Here is a 27,946-nt window from a genome sequence, read left to right on the forward strand (position 1 = left end):
CCCATTTTTATTCTTCCAATATTTATTAGGAGACTCGGGGACGAGGAAAATGAGAAACTAACTAATGTAGATCAATAGAGGCATTTGCCCAGACGCTCAGTAGGAAACGAACGCCATACAGCAGGTCATCGCGATTAGCGAGGTGACATTCCTTTTAGAGTATACCGCCAGGGATCTCTCACAACCAACGAAGCAACCAGTCACAGTGATAAAGCGGGCGGGAATCAGACCGTCCACAGCTGGTTAATGTCAAACGTTACGGACAATAATTGAAACACACTAGTTGACATCTCATGTTCATCGTCTTTGACGCCATTATGAAATCATGTCTGGTGTATAGTGCGTTATAGGCGATAATATTACTCGATCATCTTTCCATGGAGACGAGGTATATAGCTTGTAGTTTGTTAATCAACCAAAAACGTGCATTTATACCACTCCATCTGCATGGGCAACTGTAACTCGGCAAACTTACGATGACGTCATTGTGAAAGTGACTATGTTTTCGCGCCATTTTTGGGAGATTCCATTTTGACGTTGCTGTACATATTAAATGCAACATACATGTGCAATGTACGTTGGGTTCGTCACGAAGCCATAAGTATATCCGTCCCCATCCACATGCAAGGGAATAATTATTACTTGGAGATGCGTTTCTGCTTTCCCTTGGCAGCTCGTAATTAATTTCACGGTTCGGAAATGCTTGAGGTCTAATCCCACATCTCGTTAATGAGGGACGCGGCACGGTGAGCAAAGTTGAAAAACATCCTTGTGTTACGTCATCACTATTCGACACTCTGCAGAATGTTTTTGTTGTTATATTAGAGGCCATTGCGTGGGGACGGAACACAATTATTGGTACCGGCGTATCAGTGTCAGTTGTGATTTAATCTCACGGCGTACGACCAGATTTTATTCAGCTCGTAAATTTCCCCTCCAAGCAAGTGCGCCATGATGTTTAGTACTGTTAGCTCGCTTCATGTTTGCTGACCATAATTACATTGCCACGGTCACACCAGAACAACATAGGACGCCGAACTTATGTCGTTAACCAGATCCCATCCCACGTATTCTTCAACGAAGCGTCTAACTTTATTGTATTAGGTAATTTGTGGATGGAGTGACTTTTAGGATTGACAAATAAAGGCATGCCTGAGTGCAGTGATAACAGCTCTGGTCGGTGAGGCGCGAAAGCTTGCATTGAGAGAGAGAGGGACGAACTGAAGGAATTTCTCTCGGTGATTTGTTTTGGTTTTCTCGGTGCATAAATCACAGCGTTGCTTCTTCTTGTGTTGGGGCGGTCTCGTGTGCCTTCAGTCCTCAGAGTGCAGGGGGCTTGATAGATCTCGCGCGCGGGTTGTGAGTTCGGCACATGTCTTGGTTTCTACATTCATGCTGCGCCGTCCACTGCATGACATGACTGCAACAAATACTCGGTGTACATTTTCCTCAACTACAATCAAGTATTACCGTGTAGTAGTATCGCACGGTGTAATTTCAAGAGATAGTCTGTCATCGCCCAATTAACATCCGGTTAGCATTGAAAACTTTCTACGGGTGCTCTCGTCCGTGTTTCCTAGTTTTCTAGGACACTGTTCGTACACTTGAAAAGGTGAGTGAAGCTCAGTTGCTGTTCTGGTTTTATCAATCTCGATTAGTTTCCATGGTTTTTCACTTCATGCGTTTGTACGTTCAAACTTGTTGATTAATTAATTAAATAATTTGTGCGATTAAATTAGGCGACACCAATCCGGATATCAGTAAAATTATGATCTGATAATGCAGTAGTAAATGCACTTTAGATTTGATGGTGAAGTAAACAAAAACAGTGCCGGTACTTCGTTCATGATTTTATTAAGTTACTTATGTCACGAGTTCTCAGAGTATCACTTTTTTCACTACACGTGACTGAGGAAACATTAATTATCCAGCTCCCTGACTACATTCATTAGCAACATAAGTTTTAACAAGACCAGACTGTTTTCCTTTCCAGTATCAGTTCGGTTCAATTGAGTTTAAACGCGGAAATACAAGATTGGTTCAAAATTGTTTCTGTACTCTCTCATACTTCCTTGCTTTATGCTCATACCCCATAGAGTAAGGACAGTCTTGAGTGATACCTTGGACGAGGCGATTTTTCCCTTTTTACGCCTATACGATAAGTAGCCAACACATTGGGGCTAAGATAATTATTGGCAGTAACACACAAATCTTTATTTCCTCTTTGCTAGACCTACTGGTATGCTGGTCTGGAGAAGGCGTTGATAGAAAAACAGAATAACTTTTGTAACTTCCACTAGCCTAGTCAACACATCTAGGTGCCGAAACATGACTGGGTCGTCCATTTGTTAAGGGTTACCGCCCTAGTGTCGTGTGTCAACATGGGACAGAGGGCTGCCAAACAACAAATACAGAAAGGTTTAAAGCTTTATAATAACACCCAACAAGAGCAGGCAGTGAGGAAATGGAAAGGTGCCCTAAGCAAGGTAGGGGACAAACGTCTCAAGTTTGTGCTCCTTGGTCACTTAGCCTGGGCCTATGGTGACTGGGGAGACCATCGCGAAATGCTCGGCTACGCTATCCAACAGATTGACATCGCTAACGAGGTGGATGAGCCAGAACTGCGAGCCGAGGCCTACCTCAATCTCGCGAGGGCTAATGAGAAACTCTGTGAGTACCACAAGGCTATGTCGTATGCCCGACACAGCATGAACAATACTGCATCTCAAGAGGACCCTTTGGTGGGGCCGATTCATCTCTGTCTTGGCAACGCCAATCATGGATTCGGACACTTCCAGCAGGCCCTGGATAACTTAGACAAAGCACTCAAAATGGCCGTGAAGACGGGAGACAGGGGGTTGGAGTGTAACACTTACGGAGATTTAGCTGAGGTGTATATAAGTTTGAAGGATTATGATAAAGCATTGAGATACTCGGTGAAGGCGAGTGAACTGGTGAGATGCAGGGGGCAGGAATGGAGTCAGAAACTCAGGGCTGTTGTGCAACTTAATCTTGCCACTCCTTATCGAAAGCTTGGAAAGATGGACCTGGCTATGGATTATTGTGAGGTAAGTTGCCATTGTGCTTATCATTTAATGTAGACCATCATCATCACATTCAGTTTGTCTTTAGCAGTCCGTCGTTGCCAACCGCTGAGCTGCCATGACACAAAAAAGGTACTATCAGACACCAGACTGACCAGAGTGTAGTCGCTTTCTGCCGTAAAGTAGGTAAGATGGTCCAGGTACCAGACGGGGGTCAGTCTGACTCCACGGTGGGTCAACAACGGATCTTTGACCCTCGTTGAGAGTCACATGACCTTGACTGGTTCTATCATTGCTCCGGATCCACAGTTCTAAGCTGGAGTGTGTCACTTTAAACACTGCTGAAAAAAATATTCTTGAAATAAAAATAATAAAAACATAATTATTTTCTCGTGTGTCTCCCAGAAATCTGTGTAGAGAATTACTTTAGGGGTGACAATTTTTCTTGAAATAAGATTCTTGTCTTACTTTTAGAATGCGTGTACCTTGGGATTCAAAGTATGAATACAATATATTTCGGCGGTTTGGACATTTTCTCCCCCGTCACTTGACAAAACAGAATTATCTAAATTTAAATGATATTATTAGAAAAGTAAATATGATGTCTCTAAAAGAAGTATTAACAATGGAGAACAACAAATGTTCCTCCTGGAATTCCTCGAGTTGGTTAACATCGTGCACATGGGACTGCCTGGGTCAATGAACTGTGGCTGTTGTCACCGCCTTTGAGCATATTGTGTCTGGACCGTTTCAATCTTACACCGAAAATAATTGTCTTATGCCCTGGGCAAGTTTTTGTAAAAGGTGTTTCTGTCAACTGGAGTTAACAGGGCAGTTAGCAGTGAATCCACCTTATGCGTTCACACGGTCAACAATTTCGCAGTGAAGTTTAATAGCAGCAAAGTTTAGCTACTCATGCAATTGTGCCCTTTGCTGAGAACCTCGAAACAAACGTTTTGTGGTAGCACAACGTCAACTGCAAAACCATTATAAGCATGAATTAAATATAAATACATCATGGAAAGAACTTTATAATGCGAGGAACGTACTTTAAGCTTGACGATTAATTTTTTGCTGGATTATTTTTGCAAAAACGAAATTGGGTCGACGGATTATTATTATCCGCCCTTTCATAATTCAGCCAATTATTAAGGTGTATTAAACTGTTTACTTCCATCAAGCGAATAATAATCATCGTGAAATTAAATCCTGCCAACTTATGCACGCTGCTGGTACTACCTAATGGTCCGTTGACATTTCAGGATCGCCAGTCCCTCTTTGACTTGAATTAATATTCTCCACTAGTAATTGGTGTTTGAGGGGTGTGACGGTGATTAAAGATGTGAATTTAATGCTTGACATTATTTAGATGAACTCCATATTGATCTGGATCTTAGTTTTTAATAAGACATCATCAGTAACAAACCAATAATTATTTCATAAAGCTTTTATTTTAAGCAGTATTCTTGACACAATTCTTTGTGGCACCAGTCACAACTATGTGATTTTAGAGTCATTTTGACTGGTGACCTGTTTCTGGTTAGCGATACTTTTCTGTGCTATGCCAGGTTTTTGTGCTTGTTTTTTGGGCCCTGTAAAAATAGACAAAGCTCCCACAATTTCGTCACTAAAAGTTGTTAGTGGCAGCGTAAACCGAAGGAAAGACAAGCTCTATGAACTTTGTTTCGGGAAGGAGGGAGAGGGCTACAATGTTCTCGACAAGGGCTGAATTTTAGACGCGTCGTACTTGTGGCAATTTAATTGGTGGCGTAAAAAAATGAAGTACCGTTTATAAATAGTTAATTTGTTTTTCTCAACTGTTACCGAAGTGGATATAATCTTTAACGAGCAGAATATTTAATGTACCGTGATTTTACTCGTTCAGCACGCTTTCAACATTCTTTACAGAGTGGTTTGTATTTCTATGTCCCAGTGTATCGTAAATACAACAACATTGAGCGACTCATTCTTTATAGCTGTTGGAATGTTTATGTGAATGTAAATTACATTCCAGGTTCTAAAGTTACCTCTGTTGATGATTATCCAATAACTCATAGCGAATTTGGGAATGGGCTGATGGGCTAGAGTGAGGCATGTTGCAAAAAAAAATTGACGGGGGAAGGAAATAAGCTGTGTGTGTTATTTCAAGCGGGTGTGGGTGAAGTCATTGAGAATTAATTACTTGAAAGTTTGATGTGCCTTTCATTAGTTATCGTTGACCTTGTTTTTTGTGTGGTGTTATTTATCTGGCTCTTTAGGCAAATCCATTGAGAGTTTGAAATTCCTTATTTGGTTGCGATGGAGTGTCCACTTCAGCAGATACTGAATTTGCATTTTGAATTAGTTTATTCATCCATGGTAGCCATTCCTACATGGTTCACTAATTTAATAGGATATTATTACTTTCATGGCCGACTGACCAGCTTGTGGAGTTATGGATGCACTAAACTCAGATCACTTGTTCTATGATAGGCTATTATAACTTGGGTTTTGCAATCAACTTTGTTTTGCATTCGTTAGTTTTCATCCCAGGGGGAAACAATAACGGCACTATAGACACCACTATTGGTAATTTACTCAAAATATTTTTTTTTTAGCATAAAAAATACTTTGAATTAGTTAAATCATACATATTTATTACCCACTCCTCCATGGTTCAATCATGGTTCACGGATATTATTATTATTTTCATGGCCGACTGACTGATGAGCTTGTCAAGTTATGGATAGAATAAACTCTTATTTTTCAGGATATACTGGGCAACTTTTTTTGTTCGTGAGTTTTCACCCCAAGGGAGAAAACGTTTAAATGTTGAAAAGTTCTCTGGGGCAGAACCACTGTAGAACATCGTTGAGTATTGGCCTTTTAAAGGCAGTAGACACTATTGGTAATTACTCCAACACTGAATTACTCAAAATAATTATTAGCATAAAACCTTACTTGATGACGCGTAATGGGGAGAGGTTGGTAGTATAAAACATTGTGAGAAACTGCTCCCTCTGAAGTGATGTAGTTTTCGAGAAAGAAGTAATTTTCCACGAATTTGATTTCGAGACCTCAAGTTTAGAAATTGAGGTCTCGAAATCAAGCATCAGAAAGCACACAACTTCGTGCGACATGGGTGTTTTTTCTTTCATTATTATCTCGCAACTTCGACGACCGATTGAGCTCAAATTTTCACAGGTTTGTTATTTCATGCATATGTTGAGATACACCAAGTGAGGAGACTGGTCTTTGACAATTACCAATAGTGTCCACTGCCTTTAACGGCACTAGACACTATTGGTAATTAACTCAAAATAATTGTTATAAAAAAATACTTTTGAATTAGTTTATTCATACATGTTACCCACTCCTCCATGGTTTTCTGGAGCAAGAACTACTTCAGACCTTTCGTTTTTGGTATAGTATTTAAACAATGTAACTTGTCGCAGAAATTACTTGATAATTTGTCACAGAAATGACTTGTAATATACCTATATTTGACGTGAAATGACTGTTTAAGACGCACCCTAAGCTCGTTATAAAAAGCAGGGTTTCCTTTGAAGTGGTGGAGTGGTTCACACCTTAGCTTTGTTGTTATACACAATGGACTCAAGGATGAAGTTGTGTTGAGGGTACAAAAGGACTGGGCTGTGAATTTGCAACATTGAATACAAAATGTGTTATGCCTGGAGAAAAAGTATATAGGTTGTAACCCCTGTCAGCTACGAATACAAACTCACTCTTTTATCGTACTAATGACGAAAAGTCTGTCGGCAGATTAAGTGTAACACGTTAGGGTTGTCTGGAGTGCTATTGGGGTCTTTTTTACGGAGGGTTTGGGACTTTGTTTGTTACCTTACCATTTACGGTCAACTTCACCAAGTGGGCAATTTTGACTTGTAAATAAAGCTTCAAATTATCACAGTTTTCAACTTTTCGCCCACAGTTTTCAATATTTCACAGACAATTTTGACATCAGAGCTCGCAGTTTCAACGAATCAAGGTCATTACAATTCCTATTGAAAAACTTTATGATATGTGTTTTAGGCCAGGTCCAGGATACACTGTTCTGTGAAGAACGTATGCGTGTTCAAGCTCTTATGGCTCGGGAGTTTTCAAGCTCTCACAGAAACCGAGAGTCTGATCATGTTGTCGATGACGTCATTTGACGATGCATTGCATAAGTGTATTTGTTTGTTGACGCTTATAATATGCCAGTAGTGTACGTTGCTTTGTTTAGCCTTTTAATGGATTTACAAGAACAATAGAAATTAGTATCGGATAAAACTGCAAATTTTCTGAGAGAAAATTTGAATGCAGTTTACTTACCTTTTAACTCATAGGAATTTGGCTCAAGCCAGATTTGATATTAAAAACTAAATAAAATGTGTATGTATTTTAGTCCTTGCGTTTAGTTGGATATTTTAATGTTTTTACCAGACTTCCCACCTCCACCCACCCGAGCCCTCTCGGCACTGTGATAGGGCAATGTGGTTAACCTCTTTTACCCTTCCACCCAGCGTGACGTCCGGGTTGAAGCAAAACAAACCACTATGAATTTGGAGATGGTCCTGATGTAGAGTTCAACATGAAGTTCAGCGATTTTTTTGCATTTAGTTGATGATACAATGACGGATTTTCTGTTATGGTCTATTCAGTTCGAATTAACTTGCTAAGGGGAATTACACTTTTTGCTCGTTGTACTTTGCTTTACCGTGTCTGGGTGGCGTGACTTTGTGCGACCAAACATTTAAAATTACATATATATATAAATTGTACATTTTTTTTCCAATTTGAAAACTGACCGTGAGCATGGCATCATTTACATAATCCTTGTTTTGCTTCCCAACATACTACACCGATCGTGCTCACACTTTTACATAAAACAAACTTGATCAAATTTCGAAAAGAAGTGCATATCACTCTGGAATGTGAATAAATGTTTTTGACTTTTTAAATCTACACACTTCTGCGTACTCTTGCACATTTGAATATCGAGGTACCTTCGTCATTTTGTTAGTACTACTACACAAGTACACTTAAGAACTAAATAGTTGTCACTAACGGCAGTTTACCAATCACAAATCTGATTTATCTTTCATGGATCTGAGTCTAATAAAGGCACTGCACACTATTGATATTTACTTAAATAATTTTTAGCATACAAACTTCAGAGAGCTGTTCATAGTATAAAACGTTGTGAGAAACGTCTCCCTCTGAAGTAACGTAGTTTTTGAGAGGTCATTTCACACCCAACATGTTAAAAGACCAGGCCTGACGCCTTTTATTAGTCATTTGAAATCACACAATTTCATGCACTGTAGGGTGTTTTTTCTTTCAACGAGTCCAAATTTTTACAGATTTATGCATATGTTGGGAGTGAGAATACTGGTCTCTGACAATTTCCAAAGTTGTCCACTGCCTCTTCAAGTCTCAAAGACAATTTAGACAAAATTCCTTCAGATGATTTTGGATCATCTTGTCCATAGCATGAAGCTAGACGTGTGGCACAATCGGCGCCAGTCCATCTTTAAATCGTCATCAATATCACAGCAGTGGCAGTAAACTTATACACAACGCCACAGCGTGAATTATTAAGGGTTGGAACTAACATCATTTGATAAAACTACCGGGTTAAACTACTTATTGGAACCATATCCATTGGTCAAGGTTTAGTAACTCAACCTCTATAGCTTAAGTTGGCCGCTTAACTATAATTGTTGAACCCGTTAACAAGTTGTTAAAGGAACACGTTGCCTTGGATCGGTCGAGTTGGTCTTTGAAAATCGTTCTTTAACCGTTTGTTGTAAAATGTATATGGTTAGAAAGATATTGTAAAAGTAGAATACAATGATCTAAACAAATATGCCTCGAAATTGCGTGGTTTTCTTTTTACCCTGTCGATCCATTTACATAGAAGTGGATCCAGTGATAAATGCAGGAAATCAAGATATTAAATCTTGTCAACAAACTGAAACAACTGAAAATAACATGATCTAAAATACAAAAGAAAAAATGTCATTGTAATATGAAACAAACTAAGTAACAAATACATGACACGGTATCATATTCTTAATCGATAAGGAACCATGCATGGTGCAGGCGAAGAACGGACATCGAAATAGGAGTAATTAATTTGCATTTATTATTAGTAATTGAAGATCCCTGTGAAAACCCACAAAATGAAAGCAAAATGGAAGAGACAACAAAGAACATTGATGTTTGGCTTATCTCAAACTCGGCCATCTAAAACCGGGTGCATTTTTTTCATGGGGTTGATGATGTGTTGAAATCTAGATGACGATTAGCAATGCATCTTGAAATGAAAAACATCAATTTATCATACAATGGGTCTCGAATGCCTTTGGTTTACCATCATAGACGCCGTGAAATAAATAATGTAGCCATGTGAACACGGAACATGATGACGATGACTGAAGTTACAGTAAGCTGACAGTAACGTGACAGAGTGTCAAAAAGAAAAATCTGTCTCTTTAAAACGTCCAGAGTTGTCAAGGAACCACACGGTAAAGATTAATGTACGAATATTAATGTCCATTCCTTTAAAGGCAGTGGACACTATTGGTAATTACTCAAAATGATTATTAGCATAAAACCTTACTTGGTAACGAGTAATGGGGAGAGGTTGATAGTATAAAACATTGTGAGAAACGGCTCCCTCTGAAGTGACGTATAGTTTTCGAGAAAGAAGTAATTTTCCGCGAATTTGATTTCGAGACCTCAAGTTTAGAATTTGTGGTCTCGAAATCTGAAAGCACACAAATTCGTGTGACAAGGGTGTTTTTTCTTTCATTATTATCTCGCAACTTCGACGACCGATTGAGCTCAAATATTCACAGGTTTGTTATTTTATGCATATTTTGAGATACACCAAGTGAGAAGACTGGTCTTTGACAATTACCAATAGTGTCCAGTGTCTTTAAGTGCTTATGTTGAATATCAAGAGAATATGATATCGTTTGGTTGGTAGTTAGACATTTGACACTTGTTGTCACTGTTTTACAAATTCAAATTCATTCAAATTAAAAAATGGTTTAATAAAATATGTACCACAGTTAAACAATAATAATGAAATACACATGCAAACATCGGGTTATATACATCAACCAGAACTTATTAGTAAGATTATTATACATTGTCAAAAATACGCTGGAAAACCCAAGAAGGCACACGGATACACACAGATAGAGACATTTCAAGCCGATTAAGAGCCGTTGTTCTTAACTTCTAAATAATGAGTGAATATTTGATCCAAGTTGAAACATCTGCATGCATGATGCTCGTTATACCACCCACTAATACTGACTATACAATGTCAACATGTCATATAAGAATGAGATGAAACTTACAGATGTGAACTGACAATAGATTAGATGTGTCGTCTCAAGATGGGTTAATAATAATATTGAGTTTAATTATTTACTCGCAACGGAAGGATTTATATGCGAGATTTTTTTTTAGAGATCCAAAGTAAATGTTTGGTTAAACTTTAATTTGATAGCGAGAGAGAGAGACAATTTAATCTACACCAATCATACCGTAGAAAGGCAACCCAATAAAGTGTTTTAATTTGTACTCTGTTTGTTTCAATGTTTTGACTGTTTTGTTTTTGGAAAATAACCCACCCAAAACAGAACACAAGCAAACAAACGATCAAACAAAAACAGCTCTTGCATCGAAGTCGAAATTTCTCTAAAGTCATTTTCACACCGTAGCAATTTAGCATAGGTCCCTTGCTTTATTTGAGCGAGGTGACATTTTTCAAGTTGAAAGGACAACTTTTTTTGGACTGTCCAAGAAAGGTCTTTATAAATAGTGAAATCTCTTATCAATAGCAAGATAAACATTTTTGTCCTTTCACACGAAGTGCATTTTGTAAAACTTCGCAACCATGCTAAAATAAAGCAAGTGACCCTTGTTAAGTTGCTTTCGTGTGAAAGTGCCTTAAGTCCGACGGTAATAGCTGGGATCTACACAACAACCTCAAAGGTCAAAGAACCAAGTTGTTTCAATTAATCTGATACGAACTTATTTTCCACATCAGTTAAATCCTGTCCACAGGGCTTGGCATGGCTACTAAAAATCCCACCCAAAGGTGATTCAATTTACGAGGTCTTTCAAACTCCGAGAATGTTGCATGTAAACTATTTGAAGTCCCACAGACTTTTTTATTAAATTGTATAATGATATACAAGACAGTCAAGCGAAAACAGGTTAATGTCCGGTCTCATGAGAACTAAAAGGTAAAAGTTTCCTATTCGTAAGAAACATACCATGCTAAGATGCGGCACGAAGATGGCGCAATCAACTAATGGAGCTTTTAAATTGTGTGTCACTCTGGTTTTATTAAAACAAAGCAACGACCCAGGAAAAAAACAACTACCCATGAACAGAAGATAATGTGACAGTTGTCTCAACTCAACAATGACCTTTTAATAAACCGAATACAATTTTAGGACATGTCAATAACGTCAGACAAAAACTGTACACTTATTTCTGATTTGTATGCGCTTTTTGTCTTTGAATTTGATCTGTTTGTCTTTGAATGTGACCTTTTTGTCTTTCTTGAATGTGATTTTTTTGTCTTTGAATGTTATCTTTTTGTCCTTAAATATGTTTTTTCCCTCAATGTATAGTCTTGTTGTCTTTGAATGCGATCTCTTTGTCCTTTAATGTGATCTTTTGTACTTGAATGTGATCTTTTTGTCCTTGAATGTGATCTTTTTGTCCTTGAATGTGGTCTTGTTGTCTTTGAATGCGATTTTTTTCTTTGAAAATGATCTTATTGTTCCTTGAATGTTTTTTTCTCTTTTTGATGCATATTTTTAAACTGTAAAAACATATATCAACCGAGTGAAATAATATATTTTCTCTGGATTATATACTGAAGTGCCCGTCTGTGGATAAAAAGTTACACCGTCGTCGCCCTTTATGATTTGGAGTGGGTCCAAATCGTCCATGGCCCCGTACCCTCTTAGCTCCTGAGTCTTGTTCCCACGCACTAAAGTTACAAGGCCGTCCCTCTTAAGTGCCTCTCGGAAAAAACACTTAAAATCCACAATAGTTTTGGCTTTCCCTTTTGCTTATTAAAATTGATGTATGGTTGAAATGATTAGTTGAAGGAGCAACCAGGTTTAACCAGCTGGTTGGCCGTCAGTTGTAATTTCACAATCGAGTAAACATGAATACAATTTCATTAAACATATCAATCAATCAAATAACTTTATCAATCAATTACTCATATCAATATATTTTTGAGAACAATGTTGTGGTTTATGGAGCTGGTATGTTAGTAAAATTTGTTTGTAAATAAATCATATATAGACAAGACAACATTTTTGGCATAAAAATGAAGTTTACAAACTGAAGAATTTGTCTGATTTACAGTTATATGAATTAAAGGAATGCGAACGTTTGAGGTTATTGCTGTGAATGATGAACGCCCGAGGCGCCATTTTAATGTCAGTGCTGGTATCCAAAGGTGTTGGGATGGTTCCAGGAAGGCCCAATGGACAGGGGATGTTGTAAAGAGCCTACACTCTTGAAACTTTCGGGGCACAATTGACCCGGATCCTTATCATCCGGGTCCCGTTGGGCCTGAACCATTTCTGGGTCAGTATTATCTTGAATCCATGTAAAAAAAAACGACAAAGAAAGGCGTCAAAATAACGCAGAATCTGAGTTTATATCCCATTTCAGAACCATTCCGGGTCAGACTGACCCTTTATTGTGTCAGGCCCCCAGGGATCCGGAATCCGGGTCAAGTCTGACCTGGGAGTTGTGGAGTGTAATAAAAACTACTTATATTATGAAAGAATGATAGGTTTATCAGTATTTGCAATTTAACTCTTTGGGTTTAGAGCGTTTGACTGCTATGCGATCAGTGACGGTTTAGGTCACGTTTTACTGTATCCTGTCATTTTATGAACCATTGATTGTATCCTACCAAAAGAATAACAGCTTTAAAGGAACGTTACAGAATTGGTAAAAAAACAAAATCGTGAAGATCACAGATTTACATAAAACTTACACGGTCTCATGATGATGATAGTAGAAAACATCCCTTGAAATATTTATGTCTGAAATTTCATTTTTGATGAGAAACAAATTGTCTAATTTCGTGTTTGGAGTTTATCGCTCAGTGAGCGTTTTATTCATTTTTGTTTTGGCATCGATGCAATGCAAAATTTGTAATCGGTTTTCACTATTCTCTCGTGACCCAGATTGCCGATCGATCTCAAACTTCTACAGGTTTGTCAGTTTATATATATGGTGGATTACATAAAGTGCTTACACTGCCAGCAACTGTTTTGCAGCAAAACCAATTCTGTAATGTTCATTTAAACTATAAATCGTTGCTATTAAACACCGATAAGCCTTCGTTTCAAATCAAATTGATTAATACTCTATTCAAGGTTATAGTACTCTCTAATAGTATGCGTTTCCAAGGTAACGGCTAATAAATGCCTGGAGAAATTTAAGTGGATTTTGACAATTTAACGCTAAAAGTGGGATGAATACCATTTTATCCATCGTGTTAGACCCTCTCCTGTTCGCGGTCTTCACGGGGACAAAAGGGCATTGCCGACGGCAAGAGTTTCGGGAGCAAGAGCCGTCAAATGACAAACTCGATTATCATTATAACTAAGACACACTGTTCAGGGGATTTTCGAGAAAAAGGGAAAGAAACTGGACTCTGTTTGCAATCTGTAAAGAGGGAGAGAGAGAGAGCGCCCTTGAAAATGCTCTCACATACTACTTCAGTTGGAACACTCTACTTTGAGTAGGCTACCTTGATTTGCTTTGTCCAATTGCGACAGATGGTGTATCTGATTGAACCGTGTCCAGGGGAGGGGAGGGGAGGTGGTGTCCACTGTCCAGTATACCAAATCCTACCTGTCGGAGGCCCTTAAAAAACAAGTAATGATGAAATAAGTAGACCTACTTAAGGTGAAAACATTGTGTTTTCCTTCATACCGTTAAACTATGTAAAGACAGTGTGTATTACCCATAGAGCTTTTGTAACATAGATGAAGTATGGAACGCCATACCTGCGTTTTGTTGTCCTTTTCATGTTTTCTTTGAGTAACTCAAGGCCCCTCTCGTTGGTACTCTCGTGTTGCACATTTATTTGTACCAAATTTTTCAGTTGAGTTCATGTTCCAAGACTTACAAGGGTTCAGCTTTGTTCAATGTCAGACACTTGTCGCAATAGTAATTCATCATGCTGCCATCATTTTGGGCATGTTCCCTATATCCAGTCACAGTAATAGATGTCAATATTCAATGTACAGAAAAGAACCAGACTATTTCTCCTTCCAGCCTCGGTTAGATTACATTGAGTTCGAGGGGGAAATTCAAGATGGCCTCGCAGTGATAAAGGGCTATTAGATACAATGTGAAAGGTTCTACAATACTGGTTACTGAACCAACTATTCCCCCTACATTATGGAATATTCAAATCGGTGGTGACCCGGGTCAACCTCTGACCCTGATCTGATCTGTAATTAAAACCCCCAAAAACCTAAAAACAATCTAAAGTGAACTCATTTAGAGCCAGCTGGAGCTAACATTGTTCACAGAGTGCAATGTATCATGTTGATGGATAGCTCGAAACAAGTTTACCAACTTCATTCTATTTATCATAGAATAACTCCCACTAAAAGGGGTCGTGGCACCGGACCACGTAGCGATGGTGTGATAATCAAGGCGATAACCTGTGAAGGAGCTATAATAGGGTGATTTTTGCCCCAGCGGTTGCGCTTGTCCTGAGGGAGGAGTTTTGGATTATATTGAGTCCATAAAAGCTGGTATCTTTTAACACGTAGAAGGGAATGATAGACAGAATCAACTTTGGTTTCTACTAGATGAACTGGATATGCTGTTTAGATGGGTCCAATTTCATCAACCTACTATAATCAAAAAACGATTTTTTTAAGCATAAAGAAGTAATTCTTAAAAAAATGGTTTTGGGTACTTTTTTTTACGACACAAACAACTTCACAAAATAATGTTCGTCTATGTAATGCGACGAAGATAATTTTTTTAGCATAAAAACGGATTTAAGCGACTCATTGCTCATTGAAAACATTGCTCTGTGATTTTTTTTCTTTCTCAAAACATTCACGACTTATGAAGCTCAAACTTCTGCATGTAAATTATATTACATACATCTTCGTTCAAAATCACAGTTAGTAGGGATTCATGTCATGGCCATGAACACTTTATCTACAAAAGGTACCAAAACCAGAAACGGTGACAAGCCAAAACACACTGTAAATTGCTCGCGACTGGTATAGGTTGTCTCCACAAGATGTTTGCTTTGCGAATTAAGGTGTAGTATGATATTTTCTTCATGACATATAGCCTTCTTAAAGTTCAACAAACTGTTGTAAAGAGACAGGGTAGAGAATTCGTTCTCGAAAGTGGTGGCTTTTTTGAGAAACCTTTTTCCCATATACATGTACAGTCGAACGAATACCAACTTCTTATTGTTTTACAAGGGTGGTGACCCTGTGCAACATGACATGCATCAAAATCAACAAGCTAAACAATCTGTCAATAAGATAAACTAGTGCTGTCTGTAAAGGTCATTGATCATGACATCTGAACTTGACCTCTTTCAACTTGACTTTCTTATCAGTGTGTTTGACGTTCAGAAATTCGGTTTGAGGGCAATTAGCGTATTTGCCCATGTGCTTTGTGTAAGGATTTGATGGTGAACATAAAGAGGTCTAGGAGTTCTACATGACAAGTCTGCTCTGGTTGTCTTATCACTTGACCCTTTTACGTTTATGTGTGGAGTATTGTGATTGTCAAGTGTTTGAGCAGTATCTGACGTCAGGAATTGGTTTGAGAACATGGGGTAGGGCAGCGTTGATGAGTCCATCTCCAGTCCATCCATTTGAGCTGTGCAAGATATGGGCTTTCGGTCAATGTTAACCTTACTACCTCAACCTGACAACAATCTCAATCGAGATAATTAATCAAAAACTTACAAATTAGTGTTTAATTTAGTAAATTTAGATTGTAATTGTTGTAAGTTGTCATGCAGTTCTGAGTCGAGAGAATAGATTAACAGTTTTGTTTAATAATAAAAAAAAAACAGTTAAAAAGTTAGAAAGTCACAGGGTTTAAAAGATGTTAAATTTGCGTCTGGTATAAAGACTTTGGTTTTACCCCCTACAGTTTCTATAGGTTGGCTGTTTCATAGACGTTCTTTGGAATCGCTGCCAGTTGCCTAGCAACAACTTTTATTCCGGTTTCGTGTTCCTCCCCGCTCAAAATAAAAAATAATAACAAAACAAAAATCGTCGTGACTGCGGACCGAGATAAAAGAGAAATCATTACTTGTCTTTACGGAGAACTGCTTCATTCATGGGCGAAACCTTTAATATTAATCGTGTACACAATGCCGCGGATCCCGCTGTGGGTTTATCAAACTCAAACACCAAGGTCATCGTGTTGTAATTTTTATTCAAACATTGTGGACACATGTTTGTATCTATAGTTCAAGAATTGTGGGGCAAGCTTATGAGCTTGACTTTTCTTATTCACGAACACACCAGGGCCCAATTTCATAGAGCTGCCAAGCACACAAATCTGCTTAGCATAACATTTCTTCCTTTATAAAAACAGGATTACCAACAAAATTTCCATTTGTTGCATGTTGATTGTTACTGGTATTCAGCTGATGTTTGCTCATCCTGAAAATCATGTGGAAATTTTGTTGATAATCCTGTTTTTATCGAGGTAGAAATTTCATGCTAAGCAAATGTTTGTGCTTAGCAGCTCTATGAAATTAGGCACAGACAGACATGCAGCTTTCCAGCTCTCAGCCGGTGTTTTTTTTTTCCTCCCGTAGAAAATGGCAAAAACTATAGTTTGGTGTAAATGTGAAGGTTTTATTTTGTAGCAGTAATTAGTCTTTTCTAAATCAAAAATTAAAAGGAAGGAATGAACACAAATTAATCGGTCCCATTTTTTCCGATTGGGCACCAATAACTTCTTACTCCTGATCCAAATTATTCCAATAATATAATGATTATCTGCCATTTATTTATCTTTGCCTTCTTGTGTACCCATCTGCCAGTTTATATCCTGTGTATGAACCTGAAATATATGTTATATAATACAATCACTTAGTACCCGACAATCCATAGTTGACTCAGTCATTTTTTTGGTCTAATTTCAGGAGGCAATGAAAATGGCACTGCAGCTGAGTGATCGAACCATCCAGGCTCGATGCCTTTGTATCTTTGCCGACATCCATCGAAAACGTGGAGATTGTGAGGTAAATAATAACAAATCTTTCATCCACCCCTACCCCCCCCCCCCCCGCCCCAACACCATATAAATGCCTTGTATATTTTTTTCTTCTTCAAAAACCTACATTTGTACACACAACTTTAGGTGTACATGTACGTGACATTGTAGCACCGTAGCCATAAGTGACCCAGAAGGAGAGTGGGATTCCATAATAATTATTTGCAACAAATCCCGAGGCTGTGTGTAATACTGATCAAGACACTTGCGCGCATACATATTGAGTCATATCGAGGGATACTGGCTTATCGTCCGGAATTCCAGAGAAAATAAACAATGTTCGTAAAAATAAATGTTGGCATCATCTTTCATCTATAGTGCAGCTAGATAGCTGGTTGACAGATGATGCAAGAGGGCGCCCTTCAGAGAATTTTATGTCACTTGGACCGTGGGTGAAGGACATTTTTCCTTCTTCCATGCTTATACGAAACCATTAATATTATGAATAGGGCAGGAAACTATTTCGGTATTTAATTTCAGCTGTCCAAAACGGATGACTTCATTTTTTGAGGGAATTTTTGTTTTCTCCACCAGAATATACAAACTACAGTTGTTTTTACTTTTTGATTAATATGTTTGTTTGTCTGTCAATAGGTAAAGGCCCGAAAGCCTCAGTTCCACCTAAGCCTAACATTGTTGTTGCTGCTTTTTATATTATATATTTTTTAATATAAATACTTATCGTGTAGAAGTATTACTGATCAATATAAATCTTGTGAATTATCAATTTTTCTGATTTTATGCTTTGAAATGTGAAATGTAAGGACAGCAATATGATAATGTATGATGATGATAAAAAAACTCCTTAATCAACACAATAGAAATATTACGACAACTTTTACAAATTGTGTAATTGGAATGATTGTTTATTTTGACCAACAGAGGGCTTACCCGCGCTACGAATCTTCCCTAAGTATCGCTGTGGAAGTCGCCGACAGACTTGGACAACTCCAGGTTCTGTCTGGGATGGCAAAGACACTCGTTATGATGAGGCAATTCGATAAGGTAAATTGAAAAAACATGTAATTTTGTTTTACCAGAAGCATCATTAGTCAACAAAATATAACAGAGGTTGTTTTTAATATAATTTGTTTACTCTTTGTTATTTAGGCTGTGGATGTAAACAAACAAGCCTTGGAACTCGCAACAGCAATGGGAAACAAAGTAAGTTGTACCCTGATATCTGAAGTTTTTGAAGTCACAGAAATGATTATTATTTATTGTAAGCTCACACTTCAAGATCGTAGCTTTAATCATGAAAATAATACACAAAAAAAAGATATAATTTTATTGATTGTTAAACAAATCAAGATATAAGACAGGAAAAGTCCCTGTCGCATGTGAACATCTTTTTGAATGATATAAATGTTCAACACTTGAAGAGAACAAAATCACCCATTAACTTGAATTGAATAAAATAAATAGATACATTCTCAAAATTTGCGGTTGGCGAGTTGTTGAATGCTTGAAAAATGTAGTCTTCATTGTTGAATAAATTAGAATAGCAGTTTTATTTGCAACATGAATACCTCTTTTTGGGGGATTAAATACACTTGAATACAATTTAAAGTAAAAATTACTTAAAAGCTACTATACAAAAAAGATTTAGAAAAGTTTGATTTGATGAACTGGGTTTATTTGTTTCAGATGTGTATGCTGCGATCTCATTGGCTGATGCACCAGCTTCACCGAGCCCTGGGTAACCCAAAGGCATCCCAAGACCACGCCTCCAAGTTTGACCGCTACCTGAGAGACTTGGCTCTCTACTGTGGCGTTTGTCACGAGGTGATCGGGAGCCGCCATGACAGTCTGCATGTCATGTCGTGCTGTCATATATATCACACAAGGTAACCATATACCTTTTCGTATATGCCTCTCTTAATATTTATGCATGAGGTACGTCACAATGCTAACTTAAAACGAGGCGATGGGCGCGCGCAGCCACTGCAAGTGATGGGGGACGTGCGCCCATAGCCTCATTTTGGGTAAGAATTATGACGTCATGCATAAATATTAAGAGAGGCGTATATACCCGTTGCCCAAGCGCTCATTAGTTGTCTTTTGTTTTTTTAAAGGCAAGCCGTTACAAGCTACCTGGCTTCTTTGGGGCCTTGCTTCCTGCTAGTTTATTCTTTTTCTGTCTTTTATATACACGTATGCATACAATGTAGTTCTATAATATTGTGGGTTTTTTGTGTGGATATAATTGTGAATTGAATTGAACTGAATGAGGTGCATACTAGTCTGGCTTTCAATCTAACTTGATCGCTAACTAGACCAGCATGCACCTCGATCCACAGCTAGATTGGTACCAAGTATTTGCGATAAAATGTCTATCGTGGTTTTAGAGTTGACAGTGTAGGGCTCCACCAAGAGTTTGACATGGAGAAGTCATTTTCAGAAGACAGTCCGAAATTCAATTGCTGTGCTGAGAAAATATTTCTAAGCCTCAAATCTTTAGACATGTGAGACTTTATAGGCGACGCTAGGTGGCAGTAGACTTACCAGGTAAATCCAATGTTCTTGGTAATTTACGCATTCACGGACTACGTATATTATCAATGAATGTTACCTGGTAAGTCTGCCGACACCTAGCGTTAAAGTCTCCCATAACATTTTTGATTTATCTTTATTTTTCCTCAAGTAAAATTTAACCTGCACATTAAGCGGACGTCTACATCAAAGGTTAATGTGCTTGAAACTTCCCCCTTTTGCATTTTGTTTAATACTCTCCATACGTAAATCTTGGTGTCATTCTGTATTAAGTTATTCATTTTTTGTCTGTTTATAACCTTTATAACCTTTTACCTCTAACCGTTGTATTGCTTTTAGCTCTACTCGTTTTCTATAAAGTATTATAATGTTTAGTCTTTTTATGTATGCCAGATGCTGAGGATCTCAACGTTTAGGGTGAGGTGCCGGCAACCTCTCACCTCTAATATTTTTCCTGATAATTAATAAAGTTAATTTCGATTGAGTAGGCCTATCTAATTTTGTATACTGTGGGCTCCATGTGGCTTTGTTTAGTTTTAATTAATAATCATTTTCGGTACTACGTGTTGTTTTTAAAGGAAAATTAAAAATTTATGTGTATTTCTTGTTAAGCGTCTTGAGGCCTAGCAAGAGGCACTATAAATATAATAGCTGCTACAATACAGTCAATAAGAGTTTATTTACAGGCAGTGTTGAAGTTAACAATATTTACTAAAATCATGTTTTTGTTTTGCTTTATAGGTGCTCAGAAACCAGTACGTTCAAGGCGAGAGGGTGCCCAAATTGCAAAAAGATGTTAACGGTGCCGATATTCGTTTGAAATACTGTCTCTTGCAACCCACGAGTTCTACTCCAGCTTCCTCTACACCTTCACGCAAAAGCCTTCCTTCTAAAATAATAAGCAACACAAGGAGTGCTTGTAACCTGGACGTAAAGCAGCTGGAAACAGTACTCATTATTAAATCTGCTTCATATGAATGGGAGACTTTGAGGCGCTAGGTGGCAGCAGACTTACCAGACAAATTGCCATTGTTTACGTGGTTCTGAGCAAGAGCGCATTACCGAGAACAATGGATTTTAGGTTCTTTATGTCTGTGATTTTACCTGGTTAGTCTGCTGCCACCACGCGTCCTGAATGTCCCCCACTGGCCTGTAAAGTTTGATTTTTGTTGTTCAGATAATGATTACTCCTGCAGACCACATTTGGCGTGTCTAAAGGTGGACGACGATACGTGGTGCATGTCGTCATGACTGAAAATGACCGAGACAACAAAAACAATCACAAAATTGTCGCCAGGACTCGGTTTCTTCTTTGTGTTTGCCAGATCGTAATAAGCAGAGGTGGATGCAGAAACACGTGAACTAAACTTGTTCTGCCTTAACGTGGCCAGCCAACAATTTTGGAGAAATTTTGTTAAATGACTTATGACTATAGTTATGATGTAAAGCGGAAATTAAGTTTCTCGTCCAAAACCAATGACTTTAAATACAACATTTACTGGTACTTTTATTATCAGAACAAAGAAAGCGTTAGTGACTCTTCTTTGAGTTTCTGTGGTGATTACTGATCTCCTTGGGTATAAAATAACTTTGTACAAATATAATGTATTTAACGGTTTTTATTTTTAAACGCCCTCTATGACCAAATTTTGTATCTAAAACGTGTACATGGTGTATATTTATTGTAACCTGATTATGCATGGAAAGTCTCATTGTAAATTCCGTTGTATGTATTTCCAACTATTTCAAGGTTTTTAATAGAACATGGAGCTTATGCTTGGCTTTTAGCGTGCATGAAACGCCGTAATGGCTAATGTTCTCATGGGTAAAACCACTTCTTTGTATAGTCTGCCCACCCAGGCGTTAGTTTTAACCGATACAACACAACTCGGCTTTCAAACTGCATGTATATATATAGGATTTGAGGCATTGCATGGTGAGGTATCCATGTATATTTGGTTTGCGGTAACACCATGTGTGTATCTACTTGCCAGGTAGAGTTGTTCTTAGGGAACTGTCTTGCTTTATTTTACTGCCGTTGAGTAGATAATCGGAGGTTCGGGAGACTTCTCAGTTCTGAAAAGAACTGTCCTGCTTTTAACTATTACCAGGGCGGATGGTATAGAAATTTATAGATTACATGTATATAATTTAAAGCTAAATTATCTGGTGTTAATAAAGTATCATCTGAGCAGAGACCTGTGTGCAGATAACTCGTCAGTGGATGATGTGTTTCGAAAATACCGGTATAGGCGCTGGAGCCTGGTGAGCGTTAGCCAGAGCCAATATTCGCAGTTTCGAAAATGCTGATGATAGCGTGCAGCTGTCTCAATAATGCAATATGATTGGATTTGGTATTGACTATTCTTTGTAACAGTACACACAGCTAACCTGTGTAACTGGGCTTAGTCTGCGCTGAACGACAAAAGAGCGACGTTTAGCGCAGGCTTGAGGTAGGCTAGTCCTTGCTTAGAATTCGACGGACGACAAATCTCCCGCCTAAAATAAGTTAGTTTGGAGCATAATTTGGAAGAACTCGTCCTTTGTAATGAGATCATCTCCGTTGGTGTCCGCTTCGTCCATCATGTCTCGAATCTCGCTGTCTCGAAACCTTAGTCCGGCCGTCACCGAAGCTTTCTTGATGTCTTCAAAGTTCAAATGACCTTTCTCTCCTGTAGGTTAAAGGTCAAGGGTTATAGGAAGTTGTCTATTATAATGGTAAGAAGTTGTCTGTTATAATGGTAAGAAGTTGTCTGTTATAATGGTAAGAAGTTGTCTGTTATAATGGTAAAAATCCCTGTACAAAAAAATTACATCTATAATAGGCGAAATCACAGCATTCAAATAGGATTCCTACAAGGTTCTTAAAGATTTTTCGTCATTTTTTTGATTCCTATAAGATTCCTGTGAAAGATTCGTATAGTATGGTTTTTTCGGGGGGGGGGGGGGTGATGGAAGCAACTACATGTTGCAAACATATTCGCGTGAAGAGACATGGAAAAAAGACATGCATATCAGGACTCAAAATCCGCATTTGAAATTCATAATTAGCAATTCAGTAAGAGTATAGGTACGTCTTCTAGATAACTGACTTTCATGGTATTTAAATGACTATCTATTACACTGGCCTTGTGAACTTTATTGTGATCTTGGACTGTAACAACTTACCTAGGTCCATCATGCTGAATCCCTGTGGAAATGAATAATATTTTTTTATTTATTAATTAATTAATTTATTTATATCACTAATATTAATGACACATTGTCACGTGGTGAGTTGTAACCCATATCTCCCTTACCGGTTACACAAACACTGTTCCTGTCTATAAGCCAACGTTGCACTCATTCTTGTGTTAACGATGTACTCTTTGCTTTAAAAATAAAGATCGTCTCAACAAATTTTGTTTGATCGAAAGAATAGACCCTATCTCTTTTGTGTTTCACTTTGCCATGTTTTGATGTGTTTTTTTTTGTTAGAGCAAAGGACCTTTAAAAGCACAGTTTGAGGGCCCCCTTCCAACAAACGTTGAAACAAACAAAAAACAACAACAATTAACAATTCAAAAGAAAACCACCAAAATAAAACAATAAACCAAAACAAACCAACAACAAACAACCAGCCAAAAACAAAACAACAAACAAACAAACTAGAACGACGAGTCTGGACTGGAACGCCGTCTACTGGACTTGCACGAGGCCTCATTGTCATAATTATAGGTGCACATACCTGCTCTAAATCCCCGTATATATCTCGAGCGTCTCCCTGCTTGTAGACAACCAACTCGAGAAACTGCTGAAATCTGATATTGCTGAATTAGACAATGTGAAAGAAAAATCAAAATTAATACCTCAGATGGCGGGAATTGCGATGCAGCAAACATTTAACAAAAGAACCAGGTATTCAATGATTTTTTTCCTGTCACGTGATCATCACTTTGGGCAAGTTAAACGAAGAGTTGTTGTACGGTTATGCATTTCAAAAAGTGCATCCAATCTTAGAGTTGAACACATTTCAGAAGAAAATTCAAACACAATCACGACCAAAGCACAGAATTATAGACAAATTACGTCACTTCACGTTTATCAAATGAAATCATTGTACCCAATGAAATATATGGTTCTGAAAAGCAAGTATCTGTCTTATATCCTTGTGGATAAAGACAGGGTACTAGTCCAGACGTTTGCTAGCTAACATGTATGAGAGTTTGGCGTGGCTGATGTTGATAAATAACCGCAGCCCCAGACTTTGAAATTAGGTTTAGACGTATACAAGCAAAGGTGAAGAGTCTCCCGATCACATTGTTTTTAAGTTGAGGTCATTCTGCACCATACACGAAATGTGACGACACTATATCATTCTTCGCCTCAATGATCCACTTATATTTATAGAAAAGGGCTCGGATTTCCAATGGACTTAAAAGGCATTTTTGACACCGTTGGTAATTGTCAAAGACCAGTATTCTCACTTGGGGTATACATGAGAAAATGTGGAATCAATTGGTCGTCGAAGTTGGGAAGTAAAACACCCTTGTCGCTCAAGTTGTGTGTCTTCAGATGCCTTGAATTCGAGACTTCAGCCGAGGTCTCGAATTCAACTCAAATATTTCAGTGAGAAATTACTTCTTTCTCAAAACTAAGATACTTCAGAGGGAGCCGTTTCTAACGTTGTTTTGTACTGTCAACAGCTCTCAAGTTGTTATGCTGACAATTATTTTGTTAAATTACAAAAAAATATCCACTTCCTTTAAGGAAAGCTTTCGAAGATTCGTTTATAAAAAATATCTTACCCAGGGGTACCCAGCCCGCCTTGTATACCACCTTCAAATATAAGACAGAGAAGAGAATATAAGTATAGTAGAAAATCCAGGATAAGGAAACATTTGTATGCTACCTTAAAATGTAGAATATTAGGACAATATCAAATTCAAAACACCATGTAAGGTTAAAGTAGCGAGGTTATGTGTTGAAGCGTCGCAAGACTCGAGTACTATGCATGATTTTGTTTTAAAGACACTAGATACTATTGGTAATTGTCGAAGACCAGTCTTCTCACTTCTAAATTAATCTGAGGTCTCGAAATCAAATTCGTGGAAAATTAATTCTCTCTCAAAAACTACGTCACTTTAGAGCGAACCGTTTCTCACAATGTTTTTATACTGTCAACCTCTCCCCATTACTCGTTACCAATTGTATGAGGTTTTATGCTAATAATTATTTTGAGTAATTACCAATAGTGTCCACTGCCTTTAACCAAACTCGGAAAAGTAACGAGTAGGCCAATGGTGCTAACACATATATGTGTATATGGGTTATACAAAAATGAATATTCTTTATCCCCGATGAAAATTTAACACCTATCAATAGACCTGTCTAGACCTGAAACCTTACCTGAAACCTCATTTAAATCATCCTGGTTGATTTTGAATCCAATTACTCGCATTGCCCTCCTTAGATCATCGAAATCAATAGACCTGTTCACAAAACGAGGATTTAATAGTACAGATATAATCATGACAGTATAGACGATGTGACCTATGTTTACATTCAAACCTTTTCTGTTGAAAAAACACTGTATACGTCATGTTTCGCTGGTAAGATTGCATACACTTTCTAGCTGGCTGCCAAAACACAAAGGTTTTGCCCGGCGGTATGCGCGCGAATCATGTTATGATTTTCGTGTGACGTCAGAGGTCACATCGTCTATAAGTTTAGGTAAATTTTGGATATTGGGCATTCATATAATGCTTGTACAGCGAATATCGATGTTGCCTTTTTAGATATTGGATATTGAATATTCACATGTTTATACCGCGAATATCGATGTCCAATAATTATTATCTAAAACTTAAAGGCAACATCTACATTCGCAACTTCAATGTCATCGACAACTTCAATGTCATGCATGATAATCTTAAGGTGTAAACACTTTGAGTGTGCAATTACATTTACAATAGGAAAGTAAAAAAAGAACAGATAAAAGCATCAGTTAATTAGCTTCTTTGTTATGCAGGTATTAAATTGCCTCCGTTTCTGAAAAGCAGACTCAAGTTACAAAAACTGAACTTACCCGCGATGTTCGTTGTCGAATGTGTCAAAAACAAATCTCAAATCCCGTATTTCCTGTGGTGTGAGTTCCCCCTGGAGTTTCGCGTCCACTTCGTTTATTTCTTTGACACTGTTAATATTCTCAAGAGCGTGTCTTGCAGCCTCTTGCCGGGGGGCGTCTACCTGATGCTCCTCCGGGGGAATATCTTTATTGGTCCGAGACTTTTGTTTGCGGCTTGTTGAACGGGCAGTGATGGGCTCGCTAGACTCCTTGAGGGATGCTTGGGATATCTTTACAGTTCTCTTTTTGTACCTTGATGACTCCATTTATAAATGTTGTTGTGTTGTTGTTGTTGTTGTTGTTGTTGTTGTTGTTGTTGTTGATGTATTTTGCTAGTGAAATGAAAGAATCCTCAAAAGTGTATTATGACCGTCGCCTGGGATAAATCTGAGGAAGACAGAAAAGTATTATACTGGTGAATGCTTGTAATATTAAAATATTCCAACACCGTATGTTCCAACACCCAAGTTCCGAGAACCATGTTCCGAGTTGTTCGCTAGGGTACTTTTCATCTAAATGTGCCTTCATCTCAGAGTCCAGAGACAGCTAAATCAATTTATTATTTCACGATCAAATAATCATTACACACTTCACATTATGACTCAATTTATAGCTATATGATGTACTTCACACCGACAGAGAACATTATTATGGTCAGACTTTGCACCGTCACCAACCTATATACAACATGGACTTCATATTGCCCACTTCAAATTATTTTGAGTGAATAGCTTGTGGTTATCGGATATTCCCTCTGCATGATGCTAAACAGTACGATAGAATGGAAAGCTGGACTTAAAAAAACCATAAACGCAAAATACGCCACCTATAAAAATGAACAGAAATGTAATGAAACTTATTGTCCAGATAATGGTGGTGAGTTGCCTGACATACATGTGTATTATAGGTGCCTTAATGCGTTCAGTTTAAAAAAATATACATTAAATAATAAACGCTTTTCAATAATATTTGATGTGAGCTGTCACCAATGCAGTGTTTCTCGTGTATTATCATTAATTGGCACCGATGCTTTCTGCAAAATTACTGTTTCTTACTTTTTGTACAATATAAAACTTACCTTCAAATCCAACGCAATGTGATTCACAATAATAAACAGTGTCTCTCGTCTTATCACATCTCAACAACGTTTCAGAATGAATTGCTTCGTTAATGGCTTGAGCGCCAAAATCTCCTATCCTTCAACGCTGTCGTTGCAGCTAACGGCTCATGAAGTCGTAGCATAAGTCGTAGCCAAGCCGCTGGATCACTATTCAAGCACTTTCGCACTTTCCTTGTAATCGTTTATCATCTCTGATTTGTATATTGTTTTAGAGAGCGGGGTGCTTGTTGTTGTCGAACTAGTGCATTTGAAATAGTCTCGATGGCTGTGTTTTGAAATGGATCCATTTAGCAGTGATTTGATGCACTGAATCAATATCATCGACTGGAAACAAACACATCATTGCAAAGGTTACTATGGATGCTGTGGTACGCGGTAGTCTTTGCTAGCCTCTTATCAGACGTAAAGCCCAGTTCATACTTCCTGCAAATGTGAATGCGATAGGAACTCTGACGTCACAAATTCGCAACGAATAATTCACAACATTTGAAATGTGTGTTCAAATCCTGCGATACATCGCTGCGAAAACAGCAACGTTAAAAATTCGCCTCTCATTCGCAGGAAGTACATGTATGAACCGGGCTTATTGCGCAACTAGTAGCTCAGTCACTGCCAGCGACAGCATTTCTATAACATAACGTACCTGAGTTATCTTGAACTCCATTGAAGAATATTTTTCAACATAGATGCTCGATTACGGTTTCAATGTCACAATCGAGTTCATAAAAGTAGAGATGGCTGTTATCGTGGAAACATTGAACTAAACTAATACTCGACTGAAACAGCAGCCATTTTGCAACACATGCAAGTTACTACAGAGGGGGAGAGAAAGGGAGTAATGGAGGGAGAGGA

The 27,946-nt window shown here is 38.0% G+C and overlaps 2 protein-coding genes across 2 annotated transcripts; one reads left to right on the forward strand and one right to left on the reverse strand.

Annotated features, from left to right (window-relative positions):
* The first annotated feature begins 281 nt into the window (after positions 1–281).
* LOC139939810 (43 kDa receptor-associated protein of the synapse-like) lies at positions 282–20,747 on the forward strand. Its single transcript, XM_071935941.1, has 7 exons — positions 282–1,612; positions 2,232–3,068; positions 17,245–17,343; positions 18,258–18,380; positions 18,486–18,539; positions 19,023–19,222; positions 20,610–20,747. The coding sequence occupies exons 2-7, from the start codon at positions 2,382–2,384 to the stop codon at positions 20,686–20,688; spliced, it is 1,242 nt and encodes a 413-aa protein (XP_071792042.1). The 5' UTR covers positions 282–1,612; positions 2,232–2,381; the 3' UTR covers positions 20,689–20,747.
* LOC139939813 (uncharacterized) lies at positions 19,232–27,887 on the reverse strand. The gene is made up of 8 exons (XM_071935944.1): positions 27,738–27,887; positions 27,053–27,418; positions 25,936–26,361; positions 25,257–25,339; positions 24,656–24,686; positions 23,596–23,677; positions 23,037–23,058; positions 19,232–22,540 (listed from the first exon to the last, which is right to left on the reverse strand). The coding sequence occupies exons 3-8, from the start codon at positions 26,238–26,240 to the stop codon at positions 22,368–22,370; spliced, it is 696 nt and encodes a 231-aa protein (XP_071792045.1). The 5' UTR covers positions 26,241–26,361; positions 27,053–27,418; positions 27,738–27,887; the 3' UTR covers positions 19,232–22,367.
* Positions 27,888–27,946: the final 59 nt, after the last annotated feature.

This window comes from Asterias amurensis, chromosome 7 (genome assembly GCF_032118995.1).
Source record: "Asterias amurensis chromosome 7, ASM3211899v1".
NCBI lineage: Eukaryota > Metazoa > Echinodermata > Asteroidea > Forcipulatida > Asteriidae > Asterias > Asterias amurensis.

Bases quoted from the DNA above. Each gene is read 5' to 3' on its own strand.
- LOC139939810 (XM_071935941.1), top strand. From the start codon at position 2,382: ATGGGACAGAGGGCTGCCAAACAACAAATACAGAAAGGTTTAAAGCTT. The intron at 3,069-17,244 runs GTAAGTTGCCAT...GTCTAATTTCAG, and splicing joins TGGCTATGGATTATTGTGAG to GAGGCAATGAAAATGGCACT. The intron at 18,381-18,485 runs GTAAATTGAAAA...TTTGTTATTTAG, and splicing joins TGATGAGGCAATTCGATAAG to GCTGTGGATGTAAACAAACA.
- LOC139939813 (XM_071935944.1), bottom strand. From the start codon at position 26,240: ATGGAGTCATCAAGGTACAAAAAGAGAACTGTAAAGATATCCCAAGCA. The intron at 24,687-25,256 runs GTAAGGTTTCAG...TTATATTTGAAG, and splicing joins TGATTTAAATGAGGTTTCAG to GTGGTATACAAGGCGGGCTG. The intron at 23,059-23,595 runs GTATGTGCACCT...TCATTTCCACAG, and splicing joins TATACGGGGATTTAGAGCAG to GGATTCAGCATGATGGACCT.